Here is a 23,744-nt window from a genome sequence, read left to right on the forward strand (position 1 = left end):
AGATTTCAAAGGGAAAATCAACCCAGATTTTTGAAGAAAAGGCAACACACATTTTGATCAAAATTCAATCCAGATTTCCAAGGAAAATCAACCCGAGTTTTTAAAGACAAGTCAGCCTACATTTGACCAAATTCAGCCCAGATTTTCAGAGACAGGTTAGCCCAAATTCTTACCAAAATATACTCCAGATTTCAAAGGAAAATTAGCTTACTTTTTTGAACCAAAATCAGTACAAATTTGGTTAGAATATCGAGTAAGAAGTGAGAATAGGTAAATGATGATTTCATTGAAAAATAATCCTAACAATTAGTCAAGTAAATCAAAGAAAAAACGGATTCCCACGAATATTCTCAACAATGTTATTAGCTTAAATCTCATCCATAAAAATCGACATGCACATACCACATGTATCTAATTAGTCAAGATAAAGTACAAAAATAAAAAAGGATAAGAGGAGACCATACCAAAAAAAAAAAAAAATGGCATTCTCAGTGTCGTCATTTGTCTTCACTCGAATCCCCACCTTTCTTCCAAAAAAAATTTTAGGCTGTAACTATTTTAAAAAGTAGTTCCAAAAAATAATTTTTAAAAATAGTTTTATAATGTTTTATAGAATAAAATTCTATTTAAAAACTTGAAATGTTTTTAACTTATTTTTAATATTTTTGAATATATTTTAAAAACAATTGTTCTATCTAATGCTTTATTTTTAATTATTCTACATCTTTATATAGTTATTTTTTAAAATAATTATATAAAAAAAAGTGAAAATAATTAAAAGATATTCTTCAAAAACACCCCATTTTTTTTTTCTTAAGAAAACAGAAAATAATTTCTAAGTTCGAAACTTGTTTTCTTTTTCTTTTTTCCTAAAAAAAAAAAAAAAAAAAAAAATAGTCCTTGAAAACAGTTGCTAAACGTACCCTTAGCCTCTCCCTAGGATTCTTACCCAAAAATTCAGTCGTGCCCTTGTTGCTAAATAAAATTTTGGTTCCCTTTCTCGCTGCCACGGATCCCTCACCTCTTGTCGTCGTGCTCAAGCAACCATCTAATCCATTGAATGTAACAAAGCCCACATCATGAACTCAAGCCCAAACCCATAACGTCCACATAAAATTAAAGATAGAGACGCTTGAAGTTGCTAAGAAATTACTGAAAAAAAATGCTTAAAAAAAAAAAAAAAAACTGTGTGATGATATTTTACATAAATAAAAATTAAATCATTTTAAAATTTCATCTAGCATATTTTATATAAAATATTTTATTTTAAATTTATTTTCTAAAAATTCCATTAAAAATTTGTGGTGACAAGTTTTGGGTGTTAGTCAAAATACTTGTATTGACATTATTTTATTCTAATAACTAAAATTATTAAAAGTTAAATTAACATCTTATAAAATATTACAACTTCATTAGCTTTTTTTTTATTCAAATAAAATATTAAAAATTAAATAAGACGAAAAGGATGAATATATAAAAAAGGGGAATCGATGGACATTCTTGTAATTTTTTTAAATAGGATTAATGTGATAAATATGGAAAATAATTTAAAGGTAAAGGCATAAATTAAATAGAAAGGTAATATAAATTTAAAATAAATATAAAAAAAATCTATGATTTTCGCACCCAATCCACGCGTAATCGGCTTTGGCATCGGTTTTGACATGGTGTCGACAAGATTTCATCAAAATGTCCGGAAATTTTCATCGTAGCTTCAAATGGAAACACTTTCACTTTTCAAAATTTATCAAATACGAGAAATATTTTTAAATAAGGAAGTAAAGTAGTTGCCAAAGTGAGGAGTCGGGCTTCACAGGTATTTGCCAAGTGGAACAAGATAAGCTACAATGTGAAATTTGGAATTTCGTGCCCCCTTCCCTCTCCCTCATGGTGTTGCCATCTTTGGTGGGTTTGCGATGACCTTTAGAAAGAAGATTCCATATTGAAAGCAGAGCATATGAATTTTCCACAGAAAGCAACGGATGTTATCTCCCAATAGACGGATGAAAAGAGAAAGCATTATGCCTGGAAGCTGCCTGGGTTGCCCATATTCATTGAATGAAACAGACATGAGACAACCCCCATCCCCTACAGTAAACTTAAGGTAGCCAGGTAAAGTCCCACGCTGGGCCTGCTGTTCCAATCCGGGCCCATAATTGTTTGGGCGCATTTGGGTCAAGGTCGTCGCCGAAAAGGATTGTTTTCGGTTGTCTTACTACACATCACACAAGGGAATATATTAGAATTAATTGAGTAAAAGGCACAAAATAATTCGTATATTTGTGAATTTATCCTCTTTCTTGAGAACCATATAGTAATCTATTCCTTTACATGGATCATAAGTAATAAAAAAGTCAGACTCAACATGCTTGGATACCTGAAGTACTACCAATAATTGTATGAATGCATATACGTCTCTCTCCCATCAATTGATACTAGTTAAAGTAATGGAAATTCTCATATTTGTTTGATGATAAATTCAAGAAAAAAAAAAAAGATATAAAATCTAAATAAGAATAAAGATCCCCCTTAGGAGTGAAAATCTGCTCATTGTTACTCTTTTTACAAAAATGGATAGATAAATTAATGTATTTATTGGATCCGTTGGGATTGATGGGGCTCGAACGGTAACTTCTACCTTTGAAGAGTAACTCATTTATGACATAAATACCCTTAATTATTTTGAGTATTTATAATATGTTTTATAAGAAAGAGACTATTTTCATAGCAATAATACTCAATTTAATGTTACATCTCAAATGTTTTGATATAGGTCATAATATTGAAATGAGATATGCATTAGTGAAGTATGAATGTTATAATCCCTGAGATGGGTATTTTCTTTTTATATAATCAAATAGGTTATATGCATAAAAAAAAAATTAAGTGTGATTGGGATGGGTATTTTTATTAAGTTTACTCAGCAATTTGAAGACAATTTTAATTGGCTTAGAGAGCATCTTCTCAAAATATTCCTCTTTGTGATTTATGATTACGTCTTATTCAATCTCTTACATGGGATTATAGATTGGGAGTCTATAGGTGTGACAAATGAAAGATTTGGCTTGCTTCAAGTTTTTATATGTTTATATATATATGCTAAATTTTAATAGAGGTGACTTAAAATTCAATGAGAAATAAAAAAATGACAATGATGATAATCATGTCCACATAACAAACACTTCGAAAAGGAACTTTATTATTGTCAAAACAAGTGTGGGCCTAAATTGGGAAATCCCAACCCATAATGTCCACATAAAATTAAAGATAGAGACGCTTGAAGTTGCTAAGAAATTACTCAAAAAAAACAAAAAAAATCATATTTTACATGGTGATATATCACAAGAAAATATTGCTCTACTCAAATTTTATATTTTACCATTGTAGAGGTGAGGTTTAAGCCCATTTGGCCAGGAGGGACATGCAACCAGCCCCAACGAGAAGTGAAATATTGGCCCCAACTTGAAGCCTTCCATTACCCTGCATCCTTGGGTTCATGAAATCCGCTGCTAGAAGATCCACCAGCGCCATATATATCAAGATTCCGGCCGATGCAGCATTGAAAATCCCTTCAACTATGAGTGCTGTTGAACTGTTTTCGTCATAAACATTCGATATCCCGATCCCAATCGCTATCCCAACTGGGGTTGTAAGGGAGAAGAACAGCGCCATAATTGCAGCAGCCCGAACCTTAAACTTGGCCTATACATACAAAATCCCCCATTGAACGAGTCAAACCTCAAGAGGTGGCATAAGGGTCTAGAAGGCCTAAAGAACAAAAAGACACTCTTTTTTTCAAAATCATGACAACACAAAAACATGAAAGCAGAGAGAACTTTGTTCAACAAAAAGGGCTTTTGATATGACTATGGCCAAAGCTGGAGAAGATTTTAGCATTCTGTTTGCAAAAAATCCGAAAAAGAAAATACCGAAATTAGGATATATATATATTGAGTTTGAAGCTATATACCTGAACAATGCAACCTCCAAGGCCCATGCCTTCAAAAAATTGGTGGAAGGTGAGAGCAGCCACCAGAGGCTTTATTGTTTTTGGACTCTCAGACGCTCCTAATGATATTCCAATGATTACAGAATGCACCACAATTCCCAATTCCAAAACCTGAATCATTCCAAAAACACCAAATCAAGCAAATTAATTGGCGTGTTTTTGACCAAATAAATCAAATCCCATTTGGGATTTTCATCATCAAATACCTGAGAAATCACACGATGTCTGATGAGTTCTGCAGAACCCATTTCCTCAGCAGAAGATACAGATCCGTGAGCATGGCCATGAGTGGCATGTGTGTGAACATGAACATGACCTTCATGCTCTCCAACCTTCTCTTCATCTCCCACAGCTTGCTGAGAATTCTTGAAGTGAGACCTACTATAGTAAGAGGTTGCACAAGCATCCACCATCAGTGTCCCAATGGCCGATACCATCGCCACAAAGCCAGTAAATGGAAAATTCCCCCAAGGGTTCTCATTGAGACAGGGCGAGGTTAAGTTCTCAAAAGCATCAGGAAGTACGTGAATGAACCCCGTCGCCAGAATCACTCCGGCTGCAAACGCCTTTATAATAAAGAATACATTCTTTTCAGGGTGAAGAGCCGGTATCGTCTTCCCTAGAATCGGTATACACACCCCAATTGCACCACCAGCCAGTATGGCAACTATAGCTGCTATCTTATATCTAAGAGCTTTATTTTTGTCTCGATCTCCATCGTCTTTGTCACATGTACAGTCTCCTAAAACCAGTGTTGGAAGAGTTATGAGAAAGAGGATGAACAGTAACCTCAGAAGCTTGTCCATGGCAATGAAACAGAGCAGAAAACTACTGATTATGAGGAGGAGAAGAGAAAATGGGGTGAAAGATGGAGTGCGGTATCGGCGGAAATATATAGAGCGGGGCTTTGATTGATGAGATTATAACAAGAAGAGTAAGGTCTTCGGTGATGACACTTTTTCAAGAAGATGGTTAAAATTACTAAATGGGTGTTCTCCGATTTTCTTTGTCTACCTAAATAATGGAATCCCCATGAGGGCAAATTAGTCATTTTTTTTAATGCTACCGTGGGCTTTAGGGGGTGGATTACTCATTTGATAATATTTTGACTAATGAGATGAGGAAATAATGTGCTCATTTGAGATGGGTCGTTTCTTCCTTTCATTTCTTTCTATAAACGTGGAGAGTGGTGATGGTCAGGTTGGGGTAAAATGGTCATTTTCTAATATTGATATTAATGAGGCGAGGGAATGATGAGGTCAATAGACTTAAATTAATTAATGTTTAAGGAAAAAATAAAGTGGCATGTCGACACAAAGAAATTTAAATTTCTTTGTTTTTTTTTATCTTGATTTGGTAAAATCTATCCATATCGTTGACATGTATAATTTTTAAGATTTTTTTTTTTTTTTTTTTGCTTGTTTTGTTATTTGTGTATATATTTGATAAAAATTTAAACAAATCTAACAAATGTAATTAATAATGAGTGCCCATCAAATCATTTTTGTTATTTGATGTGCTATAACCTTTGTGTTTGTGGGTGTCATTGTCTTCATAATTCTCTTGTTTTAAATTGGTTAAGGGGCAAGATATTTAGAGACGAGGGAGGAACAAATTGGTTAATGGTACACAATGGGATAAATTAGGGAGGCCCGAATGAGAAATTCTCCTACACAGATTGAAAGGATTGGCCCTTGACCCGTCCCGAGCCCACCACCCGTTGTGATTCCTACGGGAGAAACATGGGGCAAAGATGAACGAGATAAGGTTTGAATTGAAGTGGGGTTGCATGTGAAAAGTTTTCTGAAACATGGACCCATGGGGACAGGGCCAGAGATTCCACAGAGCACGACAATGTTGAATTCTAAAAGGAGGGGGAGGGAGGAAGGGATAGATATGGTCCGTGTGGTTAAGGTGAGTGGGTTTTGACTTGACCCGATTCTTCATATTTTGTCTCATCTATTTACCACCAGAGCTTTTTAATTCGTGCCCGCTGCCAACTCTTGAAGGCTTTTGTGGTTGTGTGATCACAATTCAGGGTGCGCCCTCCTTTTCATTCCAAATCAAAAGGTATATTTTCCAAAAAGAGGTGGAGCAAGGATCACTACTCTCTTCCCCTTCATTCCATCCACTTCATCATTTTCTATTCTAAAATTTTATTACTTTATATTTTATATGTAATCTCAATAAAAATATAAGTATAATACAACTCTTTATGTCAACTTCATAAGATTCTATTTGATAATTATTTTTGAAAATAATTTTTAAGAATGATTTTTTGGAATAATTTTTAAAAATTAGTTTATAATATTTTATAAAATAAAAATCTATTTAAAAACTTTAAATGTATTTAACATATTTTAAAAATAATTTTTATATCTAATATTTTATTTTTAATCATTCTACCTATTTATATAATTATGTTTTAAAAAATAATCCAAAAAAATAACTAAAAATATATTTTTAAAAACACTTTATTTTATGTTTTTAAGAAGATAAAGCAGAACATGATTTTTTTTGCCAAACATATTTTTTCAATTTTTTTAAAAAATAGAAAATTACTTTTAAAAATAATTGTCAAATAGGATCTAAAGTTTGCCAACAAAATCAAAAGATTTTTAAGTTAATTCTTTGTAAAGGTATTATTTGCTTATTTACAACACAAGAGTTTTTAAATTATTCTTCATATATTTTTTTTTAATATTTCAAAATTTTTCTAGAAAAAATTGCTTTTTACATACGGTTCTCAAAAACTATGTTTAATTAAAATATTTTTACATATAAAATGTATGAGTTTATATATAATAATAGAGAGCTCAATTCATTTTGGAAATTCATTAAGTCCTTAATTTTTTATTTTTTTTATTTAAGCAAATCAAAATAATATTTTTTTTAATGCACAAATTAAAGCATGACTAAATATAAAATGATTTTTTAAATATAAATTAAAATAAAATTATAAGAAAAAAATTATTATTATATTAACCCTTTTTTTATAAGCTCTTTGCTACCATATTGAAAAGGTACTCTCAATATTTTATATCCAATGTTTTATGATTTTATATTTGTATATGTAATCCTAATTTTAGTTATTTATATCCTGATTCAGTCACTTAAGTCGGATTTAAAATCCAATACGATATTAAGATCTATTGTTGTAAACTCTTTGTATAAAGTATTAAGTTAGATACGTTGGTGTGGGACTTGGGAAAAGACTGAAGGGCAATTGTGTTTTTATTAATGATAGTTATAAGAATATTTGGTGAGTGGTTGAAGCCTACCATCAGAATAAATTTAATTTATATTCAAATTTCAAACATCGAAATAGGTAGTTGGGAGAGTGACTGACCATCTGACTGATTCGGGTTCAGATTTTGTTCGCCGGTAGGGGCATCCATTGGCTCTTCATCTTATGCTTTGCTTTTTATACCCATGGTTTCATGTTATGCTTAACAGTTTAATCAACATTTTTATTTATTTTTATTTTTTAAAGATTTGTCCTTCTTTTTGGAATCCAATATTACACCGCTTACCCTTGTTATGCTTTGTTTAGAATGTGGAAAGTATAAAATACCAATCGTTTTTTTTTTTAAATTTCGAACATCCTTAAGGTCCCTTGAAACTATACTTTTTTTAGCAATTGAAACATTGGTTCGCAATACTCATCGTTTTTTTTTTTTTTCCAAATTTTTCCGCTTTTAAAATATTTTTAAATTATTCTTAATTATTTTTTAACTATCTATAAGCTTTGATAACATTTTGATATTTTTATTAACCTTTTGATTATTATCTATTCTTGTCACATAAGATGATAAAATGGTATATTGCATGTGGTGTTTTATTTTTAAGAGGAAGTATATAAATTAGATAATAACACTATATTAAAAGTGTTTTAAAGTAATTTTAAAAAGTATTTATAATATTTTTAATATTTATAAATTTGTTATTTTTTAAATATTAAAAAAATTATAAACACTTATTGGAATTACTCTCAAACCAAGAAACTTGAAAATTCCAAGGTATCCGTCCATATTTGCTGCTGCAAGTTTTGACTTTTCTAAGGTTTAATGGGAAGGCACCATAATGAAGTCAACCCTCATTCACATCACATGGACACAGGGCACACAGAGTAAGAAAAATAAACCCTTCTTTCTTCTCTTTTCCTTCTATGCATGATTGTCAATGTGCCATGCTCACATCTCACAACCACTAATCATGATGAATTCATCCTTAAACCAACAACTTTTCCCTTCTTAAATCATATTAAGAGGTGGTTTGGGAGTGATTGTGAAGGTGCTGGAAATGATTTTTATGACAAGTGTCCAACAAGTTTTTAATCTTAGAAGTTATTTAAAGTGATTTCTGAATAATTTTTTGGTAAGTAATTCTTAATGTCATAAAAATAGAGAATACGATGATGAGAATCTGTTTAAGTATGTGGGAATAGAAATAAGAATTAACATTATGATGAAAATTTGAATACTAAAAATACCGTTCAAACGCCGCAAGAATAAAGAATGGAACAAAAGAAGATGAAGAAGAAAAAAAAAGAATTTATCACGATATACATGATTCTTGAAAATTAGTATAAGGGAAATGAATGTAAAGAAAAATTGTTTTTTGGAATCAAATGTACCCTAACGTGTTTCACATAGCCTCAATCATAAAATTGTTGACCAAGAACAAACTTCTTGAGCTAAAAAGGAAAATAACACAGGAAAAGCAATCCCTAGTGTTGCTTTGCACCCCTTATAATTAGTCAATCTTAAAAATTGAATAATCAAAAATATCTTTCCTGAGAGAGTGGGAAGACAAATGCACCGTCTGCTAAAACCTATCCAACCATCCTACTGTCTTTTAGAAATTCTTCCAAGCACCAAATTAAAGAGTCAACCCATGTGTGTTAATCAAAGTGGTGGGACATAGATTCAGACTTCAGAGACAAAAATAAAAAAGAACAGTTGGTTACATTATAAGCAGCAAGGCATGGCAGCAAACCAAATATACAATAAGATAGAGTCGCATGCTAAACCTGCACCTTTGATTCTTTTTAATTCAGAGGAGATTTTTTTTTATGCATATCAGCACTGCCAAATCATTCAATAAAATAAGCCCAAATGTCAAATAAAAAGGAAAACAAAGTCTAAATGGCTGTTGGATATGCCTAATGGTCCTCTGAGCTTTTGATTATGTATTGAAATAGAAGTCAAGTAACTATTACAATTAATAATCTCAATGACAAGTACCACCAGTCCCCTAAGGTCCGTTGAAATCATAGGGCTCCTGCAACTATTTGGGCGTCTTCAACTTTGATAGTGGTCTCTCCTACAAAATGCATCTGAGAGTCCATTTGATAGTACTTTTTAAAAACATTTTGACAAATTAAAAAATCATTTATAATGTTTTCTAAAGAAATCCTTAATATATGATTCTTCTAAAAACTTTTTCAAAGGAAACATTTCAACTAAAAGTACTCTCAGAAGCGCTACTGGTGGTTTTTAGTCGGCAGAGGAGTAAATCCTGGCAGAAAAGAGTAAATTAGGGTCCATGAGGCTGATGCTTTAGTTGAGGAAGAGCAAAAGCTTGCAAAGAGCACGTGCCTTATGGTCTAGGCTTCCCTGATATTTATATTACTAATCTAGGCTACATCTTTGGCTTGGTCTTATCTCTATTGTGGTGCGGAGTTGAATTAAACTTTGTTTCAGTCTAGATTGGGTCACATATTTCTCCTAACATATATGGGGAATCAAGAGGCTTTCTGGTAAATTTTGTTAACAGTGAGTTTAATATTCGTATCCTAAATACTGCAGATGCTTTAAGCCTATTCAAAAGTGATAATGGAAGTGTTAGGACTAAAAGCACTCTGACCATGATCATTCCCAAATGGGCCCTTATCAATGTATGTAAGGAATCCATGCGGCTGTAGTGATTCAAAAATTTCCAAGGCTTGAGAGTCCTGCACAATCATATTGCTTTGCTTTACGGGAAAAATCTCAAAGACTTGACTGGTCATTTCTGACCTAAAACTGGGCAACCAGTGGACCACAAAACATTGAAATAAATGCACAAAAAAAACAATGCACAAAGTCATGAACAGGCCAAACATTGTATGCAGAACATGCTGACTTTTCTGAAATACTTGTTTCATTCACTTGGCCTACCAACCCTCATAACTGGGTAATTCAAGCTACAAAACAACATGCCTTGTTTCCCATGCTTTCAAAACTGAAACAGAACAGCCATAAAAGCCTAACTCTACCATTGAAAATATTCCTATCCAACCCTCTTATAGTAATAAATCTCTAGCCTCTGCTCTTCCAAAACTCTCCAGAAATTCTCAGGATATTTTTGCAAACTACTACAAAAAAGCAGAAGGAAAAAAAAGAGAAACTAGTTATAAAGAACTAAAAGAGCTTAAAGTTGACTATCTTCTTTCCAAGATTTGAAATCAGCTGCCTTGTTCAGCCATAGGAACTACATTTCATTTTTGCTACTTTTTGTTATTTAAGCCTATGTGAAACCCTCTTTTTTAATCCCCAAAGATGGAGGCAGGACAAGACTTTCAAGAGGTTTGTGAATGTAGAGTATTCCCATCCACTATGAAGAGGATATTAAAAAGTCTCCCAGTCCACTCATATTACTTGAAAACCTAGACCTGTCCTTTTCACAACCTATTCTCAAAATCACCTCCAAGCCCTTTCTGAAGGTAATATTATAAGTGTTTTTTTATCTGTACTTTAGGAACTAGTTGACATGCAAGTTTTAATATTGTATATCAATGGTCAAGAATATAAAGAATATCTTCCATTCTCATGCCATGACAACCCAGAGTGACTTTCTCCAACAAAGATGTGGCCAAATAACAGAGGTTTTTCTACTGATGTCAAATATGACAAGACCATAAGGATGATGAATTAGTATGAGACAAGCCCTCCTAACCAACATAGTTCCTTTGGGATGGGAATGACCACCAAGCACTGAACCAAATTGATCATATGTCAGCCCAAGGAGTTCAAGGGGGAAGCCCAAGTTTGCCTTCTCTTCTGAATTTATTTTGGTTGCAGTTTACCACTTTGCATGGCACCACTGCTCTATTGAAACAGAGATGTCTGTCACTGGTTAAGCTTACATTATACTGCAGCTATAATGCTATCTATGAGACAGTTCATTATGTTTGTGATGGTTTGGATTTCGGATGCATAACATAAAATACTGTGAAGAGGGTAGACAAATATGCAGTATCAACTTATCTGCGTGATGTGTGATGGAAAACAGATTGGGCAGTTAGGTGTGAAGATGTAAACTAGGTAGAGATGCTGCTTGATTTATGTTATTTCAGGTACTGAAGTAGCATTAAAATTCCTAGGTATGAAGAGTGTGGGACTATCTTAACTAAATTTCTGCTGAGAAAGTCGATTAAATGCTGCTTCAAAATTGATTACATGGATGTTACAGGAAAGGATCAAAATCAGGACCTGTGAAAAAAAAAATAAAAAAAATGAAGTTTGGTTCATACCAGTTTGCCTTCAAAGTATCAAATGTTGTTCTGATGCAATGCCATCTCCTACCTCCTATTCACAAAGGAAACGAAGGCCCTAAATCCATTACCTCAACTTGATGATATCTCAATTGGAGCTAATAGATACAGAATAGTAGAAGCAGTTGTCTAATAGGCAGAAGGAGACTAAAAATAAACATGCATCCGTTACTAAAAAGGATGAGTGAGGGAAACACCTGGTTCAATTGCTTCACATATTCTTTCAAGATTTGATTGTAAGGGATGATTCAGACTACTGTTATCGAGCACATGTATTCATTTAACGATCAATCTAGTGAAGACACTGATAATGCTCCCAGTGCCAGTAGCCTTGCTTCTTCCATGTGAAGGTCTAGTAGTGGAACCAGGACACTAAAAGAAAAAACATGGTTTCTCCTGTGTTCTGTGATTCCCATATAACATTTATTCCTGTTGAACTAGAGCTGAAATTCTCCTTTAGGAGAATGCATAATCAGTTCTAAAATTTAGGCTGAACTTATTTTTACATCCTTATACCTTAACTCTTATTTCTTCAATTCGAAGAACATGATAAGGTCTATTTAACATATCTTAAAATGTCTTTAAGTTAAAAGGTAAACCCGTAGAGAAAAATAAGTAAATAAATAAATAAATAAAGCAATTCAATGAATTTCAGATTGTAGATCACATAGAAAATGATCTTGGCTTTTAATTTGTGATATTTAATAGAAACCTTCTTCCCCCTTGAATCAGTCCAAATTAACTAAACTTCATTTTCAAAGCATTTGGCCCTAATTTTCTGCATTCCATAAAGCTTTCCAGCATGAATATCAAATAGTTCTGAAAAAGGATGTTGGTATCTAAATCCTTTTGAAATGAAAATTTCCAAAGTTACTTTGAAAATAAAATACTAGAAATATTAAAATATCTGAATTTGTTTGAAAACAAAGGGCTCAAATTTTAGGGGATGACAAGCTGAACTATTTCCACAAATTCATCTTCAATATTGTAGCAACCATACTTGATCCACATTTTTACAGCAAACATGATCAATCTTCATATTTGAACATATGCTGGGGAATTTGTATCACTATGAAATCAACAGAAAACAAACAGAATTTGCATCATAACAGTTTTGATTTTTTTTTATTTTATATAGGTCAAAAAATAAAAAATAAAAATTTAGAACTGTTATGATTATGAATTTTGCTCACTTTCACTTCAAAAATAAATAAATAAATAAAAATTTAATAGAAGAAATTCAACCATGCACTTGAATGCTAAGTACAGATTATATTATGTGTAATGTATTAGTACTATCATTTAAGTACTGATGTTCCAACTTCTTTCTAAAGAAAATTATCCACATTCTTCTAAATGCTTTTTAAAAAGAAAAAAAAGAAAAAAAAGACATTCAATTAGGGTTCTCTAATACAGCGGATATAACTAAATGCAAGGAAAACCCCATTGCTTAAACTGGGGTAATCCAAGTGGGATTGTAAGTCCTGTTACAGAACTATGACCTTAAAGCAGATTGGGAGAACAGTGTGAAGGAAAAAGGGATTATGTAGCTAACTGAATGATTAAGGTAAGTGCCCATTTTATTTGAGTCCACTATCCAATCTATCAAGCTCAGTGCCCATTTCCTGAGTCCACTTGAAGGCCAAAATTCGCATTAATGAAGTGCCTTAATTGCATAACAGACGATGGGCATGGTTTGTGCAGCATCCAGTGACAATCTGCTTCATATAAGCTGCTGATGTGTTATAGATATATATTGCAAACCAGCAGAGTTCTGAGGTTTGATATCTTGATGGACAAAGAATCTACACTCGAACCAATCATGATATTTGTATCAATATAGAACACAAAACCAAGTACTTGAAACCCATGAACTAGTCCATATCCCTATGGCCAATAGTCTCCAGTTTGCTGACTATTGAAGTAATTGGTCTGCCATATGTCATCTGGATGTTGCTGTTAAAATCTATAGACACATGTTACTGTTCACTCCTCAGATGCAGAGATCCCCCCTGTTTGTAAATTGAGACAAGGCTTATAACCTGCATCTTTCATCTCCATAGCCAATTTTTCTAACATTTGATATATCTCAGCACACTGAGGGTGCTTATGATCCCTAGACATAAAGCAGTTCACATGCCCTGCAACCTCAACCCAACTGCAGCCAGCCTCCTTCATCAAACCTTTTTGCCGCATCTCTTTTCTCACCCGATCAACATTGTCCCAGTTTCCTTCTGCTGCATATATATTTGACAACAAAACATGATAGCCAGTCAAACTGCTTCCTTTCTCCATTTCAAGCAATTTGTTGGCAACAACTTTACCCAATTCAAATTCTCCATGAATTCGGCAGGCCCCAAGAAGTGATCCCCAAATTCGGAATGTATTACCCTCTTCCTCCAGTCCTTTAACAAATTCGTAGGCTTCCACCACCCGCCCAACCCTCCCTAACATGTCTGCAACACAACAGTAATGCTCAGAAGAAGGCTGAATTTTATATTCTCTTTCCATTGACTGAAATATTCTAAGACCTTCATCTACCAACCCAGCATAACTACAAGCAGACAAGATTGCAACAAAGGTAACAGAATCAGGTTTAATACCAGATCCCAGCATTGCGTGAAAGAGAGAGAGAGCTCTCTCACCCATTCCATGTTGACCATAACTCAATATCATGGTGGTGTATGTGACTGAATTTTTTTCAAGGGTTTCAGCAAACACGTTTTCTGCATAGGTGATTGCACCTGATTTTGAGTACATGTCTAGTAGAGCAGTTCCCACAAAGACATTTTGGTTGAGGAAGCAGCGAATGGCAAAGCCATGGATTTGCTTACCCAAACCAATAGTTCCCATTGGATTGCAGGCTGGGAGAATTGATGCTAAGGTCACAGCATTGGGTCTTACATTTTGCTCTATCATCTTCCTGAATACAGCAAAACCCTCTTCACTCAGCCCATTTTGAGTGTAACCAGCAATCATGGCATTCCATGTGGCTTCGTCTCTATCATAATCACTGTTTTTCTCAAAAAGTTGCTGGGCGGTAGTAATTAAACCTGATTTTGCATACATGTCTATAAGGTAACCGTCCATTCCCTCGAATTGAATTCCATGTCGAATGAGGTAAGCATGGGCTTGCTTGCCTATTTCCTGGCTTCTAAGGTTTGACGCTAATGAAAGCAAAGCAGTTAATGTTACAGAATCAACCATAAATCCTTGCTTCTGCATCTCAAACACAAGCATTAACCCTTCATCATCCAGCCCATTCTGCACAAAAGCAGAAACCATGGTATTCCATGTAACAACATCTCTTTCCAACATGTTACTGAAAACCTTGAACGATGTCCCGATAGCACCGCACCTTGAGTACATGACAATGATTGCATTCAGTATAACAACTTGTAATATTGTTGAACTCTTGAGTATATATGCATGTAGCTGTCGGCCCAAATCCAACCACTGCAATTGTGAAATTGCAGTTAAAGCAGAGAGAAAAGTTACATCATCAAGAACAAACTGCTCTGACTCCATAACTTGAACAAAAAGATCAATTGCTTCAATGGGGCAATTATTCTGCACATACCCGCCAATCATAGTGTTCCAAACCTCTGTATTCCTCTCTAAACAACAGTCAAAAATCTCCCTAGCAAAATCAACACAACCAAGCTCGGCATACATGAAAATAGCTGAACTCACAACAAAAAAATCATCCACAAAATCACTACCCAGTTTAACGACCAAACCGTATAGAACATTAGCATTATCATAATCATTCATCCTCCAAACAGCAGGGAAAACATTAACAAAGCTAACTGGGGTCGGCCTAATTCCCATTCTCATCATTGTCCTAAACATCTTGAATGCCTCTATGAGTCTTTCTGTTTTAACATACCAAGAAATCATAGTGTTCCAAGCAACCACATTCCTCTTACGCATTGTGTCAAACACTCTGCGCACTAAATCACAATTGTTAAAATCATAAGCAGTACCCAGATAAGGCACTTCAGTCAAACAAGTAGAGTACATATTGAGGAGAGAATTATAAACAATTCTACTAGAACCGAAGTGGGAACGGAGAACGTGGCAGTGGAGGGCTTTACCGAGCTTGAGAGAGCGAGCTTGGGCGCAAGCCTTGAGGGTGGAAGAGAAGGTGTAGGAGTCGAATTTGGGAGATGGGGAGGCTCTCATTCGGGCGTAGAACAAGAGAGCATCAATGGGCATGTTGTTGCAGATGAAGCCGATGATGATGGTGTTCCAAAGGACGGTGGTTGGGCGTGGAATCGAGTCGAAAAGGTGGAGAGCTTGGTGGGGGTGGCCTTGGCGGCATAGGTGACTGAGCCTTGAGCGGATTGTGGGGGGTTTAGGAGGAGTTTTGGGGGGCAGACTGGTGGGTTCATGGGCTGGGGTGCCAGTGGTGGCGTGAGGAAAGGGTGGTGAGACCGGATGAGGCAAAGCAGCGGAGGCCATCGCTCTCTTCTGCCACTGGCTTCTATCCACATCCTCTTCTACTTATTTTACATCCATTTCTTTAAATAATTATATACTCCTCCATCTAATACAATATACAAATATTTTAAATTTCGTAATTATTTATATATAAAAGATTAAAATGTTTTATTTTATTTTTCTTAAAGATAGAAGCAATTGGGCAACAACATAATAATAAATTATACAAAAACATGATGATGCCACATGATGCGTATTGAAGTGGGTTTGAGACCAAAACTCATTGTTTTTTCTTTCCTTTTGACATCCCCACATTGCTTTCATTTTGATATCAATTTGGTCAATTTTTCTTCCAAATACTGGTCAAACCGATCTCATTTACACCCCCTATTTACCATTAGGCTACATGTATCTTGCCCCTCAACCTTAATTTTAACTCTTGCTACACCACTCATGTTCTTCAAAGCTAAAAATGATCATTTTTCCTTTTGAGTCATAGAAAACGATCACTTTTCGGGTCCTACCTACTCATGCTCAACAACCTTGGTAGAAAAAGGTCCCTAGTGACAGAGAATGGAGTATGAAACCTAATTCATCATAGAAAATAGTCAATAATAGTAAATGTGAGTAGTTGAGTCTGATTTGCATCATTTATTCTCATGTTTAGTAATTTTCTCTTTTAGGTATATTTTTGGTAACTTTTCCTTTTTGGTATATTTTTACTTATCGTCGATATATTTACGATATGATTTTGTAACTGATCTGTCATTTACTTTTTATTGAATCAAAGGCATGAATTGAATATAGGTCATTAGAACAAAACAAAATTCTACGTATATTATTTATATTTTTATTATCTATATAAAAGTGTGTTTGATCAATGATTTTAGGAAATGTTTATAGTAAATCAAAGAAAAATACGTGGTTTATAATGGATGAGAGATGGGTCTTTGCATTTCTATATATTTTTCTTTATTGAGGAGATTGATTTTGATGCATGGCTCTATTGTCTATAATGATAGGTTTGGAAAGGTTCAATTCATCATTCGGAAATTTATTTTTGCCTAATTAAAAAAGTCAAATAGGTAAAAATCCTAACATGGTATGTACCTTTAAAAGAAAATTTATGTTTTGCATTATCTATTTAGCAAAGTCAAATAGAGTTTAAATAAGCTAACAACATCTCCTCCAAATATTCGATCAACCTCATTTGCTTAATTAACTTGAAGTAATTATTTCATCCAAGTGGGGTTAGAACAAATTATTTATTCTTTTGGGAAGAGTGAGCATTTTTTATTAATCATGGAAGATTAATACAGTATAAATTGCTAAGTATCATAGGAGTGATAATGTAATATTAATTTCTCATTGTTTAAACAGAAGCCGATCAAAACATATGAGATATATATCGAGGAAGAATTTTCCTATGAAAAGATTATAGAAAAAAATTGACCCTCTTTTTAAAGGTATGTTTGTTTTTTTTACTTAATTCTAAGTAGAACTTTTAACACTATTAAACTGTTTTGTTTTTGTAATATTTTATTTTTATTAAACATTAAAATGTAAAAAAAATCAGCATGTTACTTTTTCTATTTAAAAAAAATCAAATATTTTAACTTTTTCTATTCAGTAAAAAATTTATAATAAATCATAAAAAAGTAGAAAAACAAAGACATAAAGTAAGCTAAAAAAACAAACACCTCGAGTCAAAAACTATCCCAAATAATGAAATAAATGGAGTCTACTTTTGAATAAGCAAACTTATGCCCATTTGGCAATAAGGGACATGCAACCAGCACCAAGAAGAAGTGAAATATTAGCCATAACTTGAAGCATTTTATTGGTCTGCATCTTGGGGTTCATGAAATCTGCGGCTAGAAGATCCACCAGTGCCATATATATCAAGATTCCGGCCGATGCAGCATTGAAAATCCCCTCAGTGATGAGGGCTGTTGAACTGTTTTCATCATAAACTTGTGATATTCCGATCCCAATACCTATCCCTATTGGGGTTGTAAGGGAGAAGAACAGCCCCATAATCGTAGCAGCCCGAGACTTGAACTTGGCCTATACAAAATCCAATCCATAATTGAAGTGTACAGGAGAATGTTAGATATAAACTGATAGACAAGATTTTAGCATTTTGGTTGCAAAAAGAAAATGCTAAAAATTAGGATATTGGATTCAAAATAATATACCTGAACAATGCAACTTCCAAGCCCCATGCCTTCGAAAAATTGGTGGAAAGTGAGAGCAGCCACCAGAGGCCTTATTGTTTGGGGACTCTCTGATGCTCCTAACGATATTCCAATAATCACAGAATGCGCTACGATTCCCAATTCCAAAACCTGCGTCATTAAAAAAAAACCAAATCAATTGGGATGCCGTGTTTTTGAAAAAATAAATCAAACACCATTTGGGATTCTCATCAAGTACCTGAGAAATCACACGATGCCTGATGAGGTCTGAACCCACTTCGTCAGCAGAAGTATGGCCATGAGTGGCATGTGTGTGAGCATAAACTTGACCTTCATGCTCTCCAACTTTTTCTTCATCTCCAAGAACAGGCAGAGCATTCTTCAAATGAGACCTCGTATAGTAGGAGGTTGATAAACTATCCACCATCAGCGTCCCGATAGCCGATAGCATGGCCACAAAGCCGGTAAATGGAAAATTGGCCCAGGGGTTCTCACTGAGACATGGCGAAGTTAAGCTCTCAAAAGCATCAGGAAGTACGTGAATGAAGCCGGTTGCCAGAATCACTCCCGCTGCAAACGCCTTTATAACGAAGAATACATTCTTTCCGGGTTGAAGAGCCGGTATCTTCTTCCCTATAATCGGTATGCACACCCCAATTGTGCCACCAACCAGTATGGAAGCTATGGCGGCTATCTTATATCTAAGAGCTTTATCTCTGTCTCGATCTTCATCCTCTTCATCACAGGTACACTCCCCTAAAACCAGTGTTGGGAGCCTTATGATAAAGAGAATGAACAGTAACCTTAGACGCTTGTCCATGGCAGTATAAAGAGAGCAGAAACCTACAGATTATGAGGATAAGATGAATGGTGTTAAAGAGGGACTGTGGCCTTGGAGGAGCGTATAGAGAGTAAAACTTTGAATTGATGAGATAAAAACAAGAGAAGAGGTTGGGTCTTGGTGATAGTGATGACACATTTTCGAGAAGATGGTTCCAAATTACTAAATGGGTGTTCCCAATTTTCTTTGTTTGTATAAAAATATTGGAGAATATTGATATGGTAATGAGGGTAAATGAGTCATTTTCTAATATTGATATTAATGAGATGAAGAAATAATGAGGTCATAAGGCTTAAATTAATTAATGTTGTCTAATTTGGTATACTCGAGAAAAAACAAATTGGTAACATACATGTCGAAATAATAAACCTTGAAAAGGAAATTTAAATTTTCTTTAATCCTGATTTGGTAAAATCTACCCTATAATGTTGTTATGTGCAATTTTGAAGATTTTTTTTTTCTGTTTTGTCATTTCTATGTATGGATTTGATAAAAAAAAATAAAAAATCTTTTAATCTTTCTCTTTTAGACTATAAATTGGGTGTTTTCTTAAAAATTTGTATGAATGATACAATTCATGAAATCTAACGTCTTTGTTATCCCATGTGGTATGAAGTAACCATTTTTTCCATGTAATTTAATATTTTATGTTTTTCATTATTTGGGACAGATACGCGTTAGGGATAGTTAAAGTAGATAATGGACCAAGGTCACACATAGTTGATATAATTGATACTAAGAACATGAAATTTGAAAGATAAAAATGCCCTTGAAAAAATCGGGAAGAGTAAATGTACTTGATCATTTATATTTCTATTCTTTGACTTGTATATATTCCTTCCCTCTTTCTCTGCTCTTACCCCTTACTCTCCTATTTTGATCTTCAAGTACCCATTTTTTCCGCTCAAAACGACAACTCCTTTCAAATTCTTGGTCAGTTGGAAAATTATGTAAGAGTTTCCATCACAAAGTCAGTTACATCTGAAGAGAGTTTCTTGTACATATTTGTAGCAGTCGACAAAGCCACTCATTGGATCTCCATGAAGAAGAAATCTAGATATGAAAGCACTACCATGAGTGCCCCAGCTCACAAGGAGGCAGTTAGGTGTTCCTGAGATATCTTCTTAAGAGCTTGGAAAGACTGTTCAACCAAGTCCATATACTCAGTTGTGAGCAACCTAGCATAGAAGCATGAGACTGCACCAAAATGCACTACTGCTACACATGAAGAAAGCAGTACATCACATCAAAGGGTCAATGCCTGGGCGTAAGAAGCATAATATCGGGATTGCTCTCATGATTGAGTAAACCCACATGCACTGGCACGAAGGAATCCAATGAAAATGTATTGGGTGACTCCTAAGTATCAATGGAAAGCATCTCACAAAACCGTGTCAAGGCCTCTACCTGCCTTCTCTCTTCACTGTTTACCTCCAGAGTATATTTAAATTCAGCAACCGATCCAAACCAGGCAAACTATCCAGGCTCAATAATGCTCATGACCTCCTTCCTTGTGGCTCATGTATTTGAATAAAAACCAGAAACAGAGAAAAACCATAGCAAAGAAATGTCTCCAGAAAGAGAACATAACAAAACAAATAGCATAGGACATCAATCGAAGCTCCACCGCATGAATTATCAGTGAGTTGGTTGATTAAGTAGGGGAGATAAGATCAAACATGAACACAATATGATTTTCGAGCACTTAGTAGTAAAGACAAAACAGAGTGAAATCATCCTTTAGCAAAATCAAAAGGAATAGCAAATATAAAACAATAACAAGCAGCCTACAATCATCTCAAAGATCAACAAGTAGATCAAAACTATAGCCTTAAGCCCACACTCAGTCCAAACAATGCAAAGAAACCAATTAAGAGCAAGGTAAAGTAATGAAGAAAACAGAGACGTAGAGCTCACACTTACCTTTTGATCCTCCTTTCAAGCAAGTATTTGTTTGGCTTTGAGCTAGATGTGTCTACTCCCAAAAGCGAGTAAGGAAAACTTAGGAACTCCACCTGCTCTGGTTCACGCCCTTTCTCTCACAAACATTTACTCTTCATCCTCTACAAATCTAATTCCTTTTTTTTTTTAAAAAAAAAAAAAGGCTCTCTCCTCTGCTCACAACTATCTTTCCTCTCTCATGAACACTCAGCCCAGAATCCCATTTTCTCTGTTCCTTTCTCTTCGTTTCTTGCCCCTCAAGAATATCGGTAGACTCACAACTCTCCTTTTTTCTCCCTCAAGTTCCCTAATGGATCCTCTCTAACAGCTCCTCATTGGAAAATGCTCCCCCCAGACTAAAATCTGAATCCTCTCTTCCCTTAACGTCTCTTATCTGACCTCTCTTCCATCACCTCACTCGCTCGAAATCACTCCCCTATAACCCCCCAGCTCCCCTTTCCTATGCTATATTTTTTTTTCCAGCCTCCGGCTACTCCTCTGTTACCTGCAGTCCTTCCTGTTTTCACCCTCTCTCCCAGTTACTCTACTGTTCCCCGTTTAGCAAAAAAGTCTTCATTCCTAACTACCACCATGGCAAGGTGGTAGTATCTTTGCCACACGTCCCATGCAGCTTTGCTTCCTCCACTGAGGTCGTCCCCCACTCCAACATGCTGACATTTGCTAACATCTCCTCTAAAAGACCAAGCTCTCCCAAGGTGGTAAGAAATATCCTTTTGTCCACAAGAGGGGTCTACACATCTTCCAATTTTTTTTTGTTATATAATATATTATTAAAACATTTCTTTTAGTTTATATCCGAATACTTAGGATTTTGTTTGCATATAATTTTTATTTTTTAACTTTTAAAAATAATTATCTATTCACGGTTCATCTGGTTGATATCATAAATATATAATTTATATATTATTAAAATTAAAAATAATAATTTATATATTATTTAAGAATCAAAAAATTATTTGAAAATCAGAAAATTAGTTTCCGCTTTTTAAAATATTAGGTTTTTTTTTTTGGCCCTTTGGCTCAATCACGTGCTCAACAGTCGGTAGGATGCATCGGGGTGATTTGGCGTGCTCCTTTAAGGGGTCATGACAATTGATCCAATCAACCGCGGAGAAAATAGGCCTGGACTCTTTATAATGGGTGGAATAGTCTACATTGACATCCATCCTTAGGGATTTATCTGTATAGACAAACCTCTTGAAAGTCTTGTCCTGCATCCATCTTAGGGATTTATATTAGGTGGTCTTGTCCTCCATCCGTCCTTAAGGATTTATAACGGCTGAAAAAAACGGAGGCATGATACCTCCGAGGCACTCTAGAATTTTCCCTTTTTTAATCCCAAGGATGGATGCAGGACAAGACTTTCAAGAGGTTTGTCAATGTAGACTATTCCACCCAGGAAAATTCTAGAGTGCCTCCGGAGGTATCATGCCTCCGTTTTTTCGGCCGTTTATGAAACTGATTAATTCTCAGCCATGACTCCGTGCTTTTCGGTACCGTAGCATAACCCTTAAAAAAGAGGGTTTCACACATATACATAGGCTTAAATAACAAAAAGTAGCAAAAAGTGTAGTTCCTATGAAGAAGGTGATTTGTGGGGCACGGTTGATATGCACTATAAAGAAGGCTAGTGAGTAGCATGGATTTTCATCCACAGAGACTTGCTGGGTTTTGCGTCATGGGGAAGCTTGGTCTGGCTACCTGTTTGGTCATCCTTCTCAACTTGGCTACACTCCTCACTTCTCTTGCTCGTCCCTACCCCCCATACCCAGCTCCTCCTAAACCAGCCAATAAAACGCACCCCCTTCTGCCTCTTCCAGATAAACATCCTCCATACGTCAAGCCAGCGCATACACCTAAGCCACCCAAGCCTCCGGTGGTCAAACCACCCTACGTGCCTAAGCCTCCGGTTGTCAAGTCACCAGTGATTCCAAAGCCACCCCCAGTTGAGACGCCATGCCCTCCTCCCCCACCGCCACCAGCACCGTACCCACCTCCGGCCCAGGTGACGCCCCCGCCACAAAAGACATGCCCCATTGACACTCTGAAGCTGGGTGCATGTGTGGATTTGTTGGGAGGGCTTGTGCACGTTGGGATAGGAAGTAGTGCTAAGGACACATGCTGTCCGGTGCTGCAAGGGCTTGTGGACTCGGACTCTGCCCTGTGTCTTTGCACCACCATCAAGGCCAAGCTTCTTAATGTCAATATCATCATACCCATTGCTCTTCAAGTCCTTGTTGACTGTGGCAAGACTCCACCTCCAGGATTCCAATGCCCTGCCTAAGGTAATCCATCCTTCAATTTTGTCATTAATTTCACATGATTCGCCCATGTCTTCCCATATACAAAGAAGTTGACTAGTACTTTTCCTCGTTAATGATTGCAGTGGAAGACATTAGTTTGGAAATTGGTGAGGAGCGAGGTTGAAGAAAGCCAGTATCGTAGAAAATGTGTGTTTATGTGTTTTGGTAATCTCTCTGTTGTACGTATGTCAAATGGATATAGTATTGTGAGGAGCTTTTGTTGTATCATGTATGCATAAATGCATCATCTCATGCATGTTTTTCCGTTGTGGTGTTATCAGTTAAACATATTTTATACGTTTGAAGTGGATGGTTCTTTGTTTTCCACTTTAATCAATCAACAAGTCATCTGAATTTTCAATTGGGCCACAGCTTCAATCATCAGCTCAGCCTAGCTAATCCCATTTACCCAACTTATACTCTACTAGTTTTCTAAAATAAAAAATATATA

At 35.2% G+C, this 23,744-nt stretch overlaps 4 protein-coding genes across 4 annotated transcripts; 1 reads left to right on the forward strand and 3 right to left on the reverse strand.

Annotated features, from left to right (window-relative positions):
- Positions 1 to 3,166: 3,166 nt before the first annotated feature.
- Positions 3,167 to 4,899, reverse strand: LOC117911299 (zinc transporter 8-like). Its single transcript, XM_034825616.1, has 3 exons — positions 4,216 to 4,899; positions 3,971 to 4,120; positions 3,167 to 3,702 (listed from the first exon to the last, which is right to left on the reverse strand). The coding sequence occupies exons 1-3, from the start codon at positions 4,813 to 4,815 to the stop codon at positions 3,397 to 3,399; spliced, it is 1,056 nt and encodes a 351-aa protein (XP_034681507.1). The 5' UTR covers positions 4,816 to 4,899; the 3' UTR covers positions 3,167 to 3,396.
- Positions 4,900 to 12,925: 8,026 nt separating this feature from the next.
- On the reverse strand, positions 12,926 to 16,026 carry LOC117910239 (pentatricopeptide repeat-containing protein At3g22150, chloroplastic). Its single transcript, XM_034824324.1, has one exon. The coding sequence runs from the start codon at positions 16,008 to 16,010 to the stop codon at positions 13,533 to 13,535; it is 2,478 nt and encodes an 825-aa protein (XP_034680215.1). The 5' UTR covers positions 16,011 to 16,026; the 3' UTR covers positions 12,926 to 13,532.
- Positions 16,027 to 17,694: 1,668 nt separating this feature from the next.
- Positions 17,695 to 19,030, reverse strand: LOC117911536 (zinc transporter 8-like). The gene is made up of 3 exons (XM_034825944.1): positions 18,426 to 19,030; positions 18,188 to 18,337; positions 17,695 to 18,056 (listed from the first exon to the last, which is right to left on the reverse strand). Exons 1-3 carry the CDS (start codon positions 19,005 to 19,007, stop codon positions 17,751 to 17,753), a joined length of 1,038 nt encoding a protein of 345 aa, XP_034681835.1. The 5' UTR covers positions 19,008 to 19,030; the 3' UTR covers positions 17,695 to 17,750.
- Positions 19,031 to 22,668: 3,638 nt separating this feature from the next.
- Positions 22,669 to 23,435, forward strand: LOC117911802 (36.4 kDa proline-rich protein-like). The gene is made up of 2 exons (XM_034826219.1): positions 22,669 to 23,275; positions 23,377 to 23,435. Exon 1 carries the CDS (start codon positions 22,669 to 22,671, stop codon positions 23,272 to 23,274), a length of 606 nt encoding a protein of 201 aa, XP_034682110.1. The 3' UTR covers position 23,275; positions 23,377 to 23,435.
- Positions 23,436 to 23,744: the final 309 nt, after the last annotated feature.

The sequence above is a fragment of the Vitis riparia genome, chromosome 3 (assembly GCF_004353265.1).
Source record: "Vitis riparia cultivar Riparia Gloire de Montpellier isolate 1030 chromosome 3, EGFV_Vit.rip_1.0, whole genome shotgun sequence".
NCBI classification, from domain to species: Eukaryota; Viridiplantae; Streptophyta; class Magnoliopsida; order Vitales; family Vitaceae; genus Vitis; species Vitis riparia.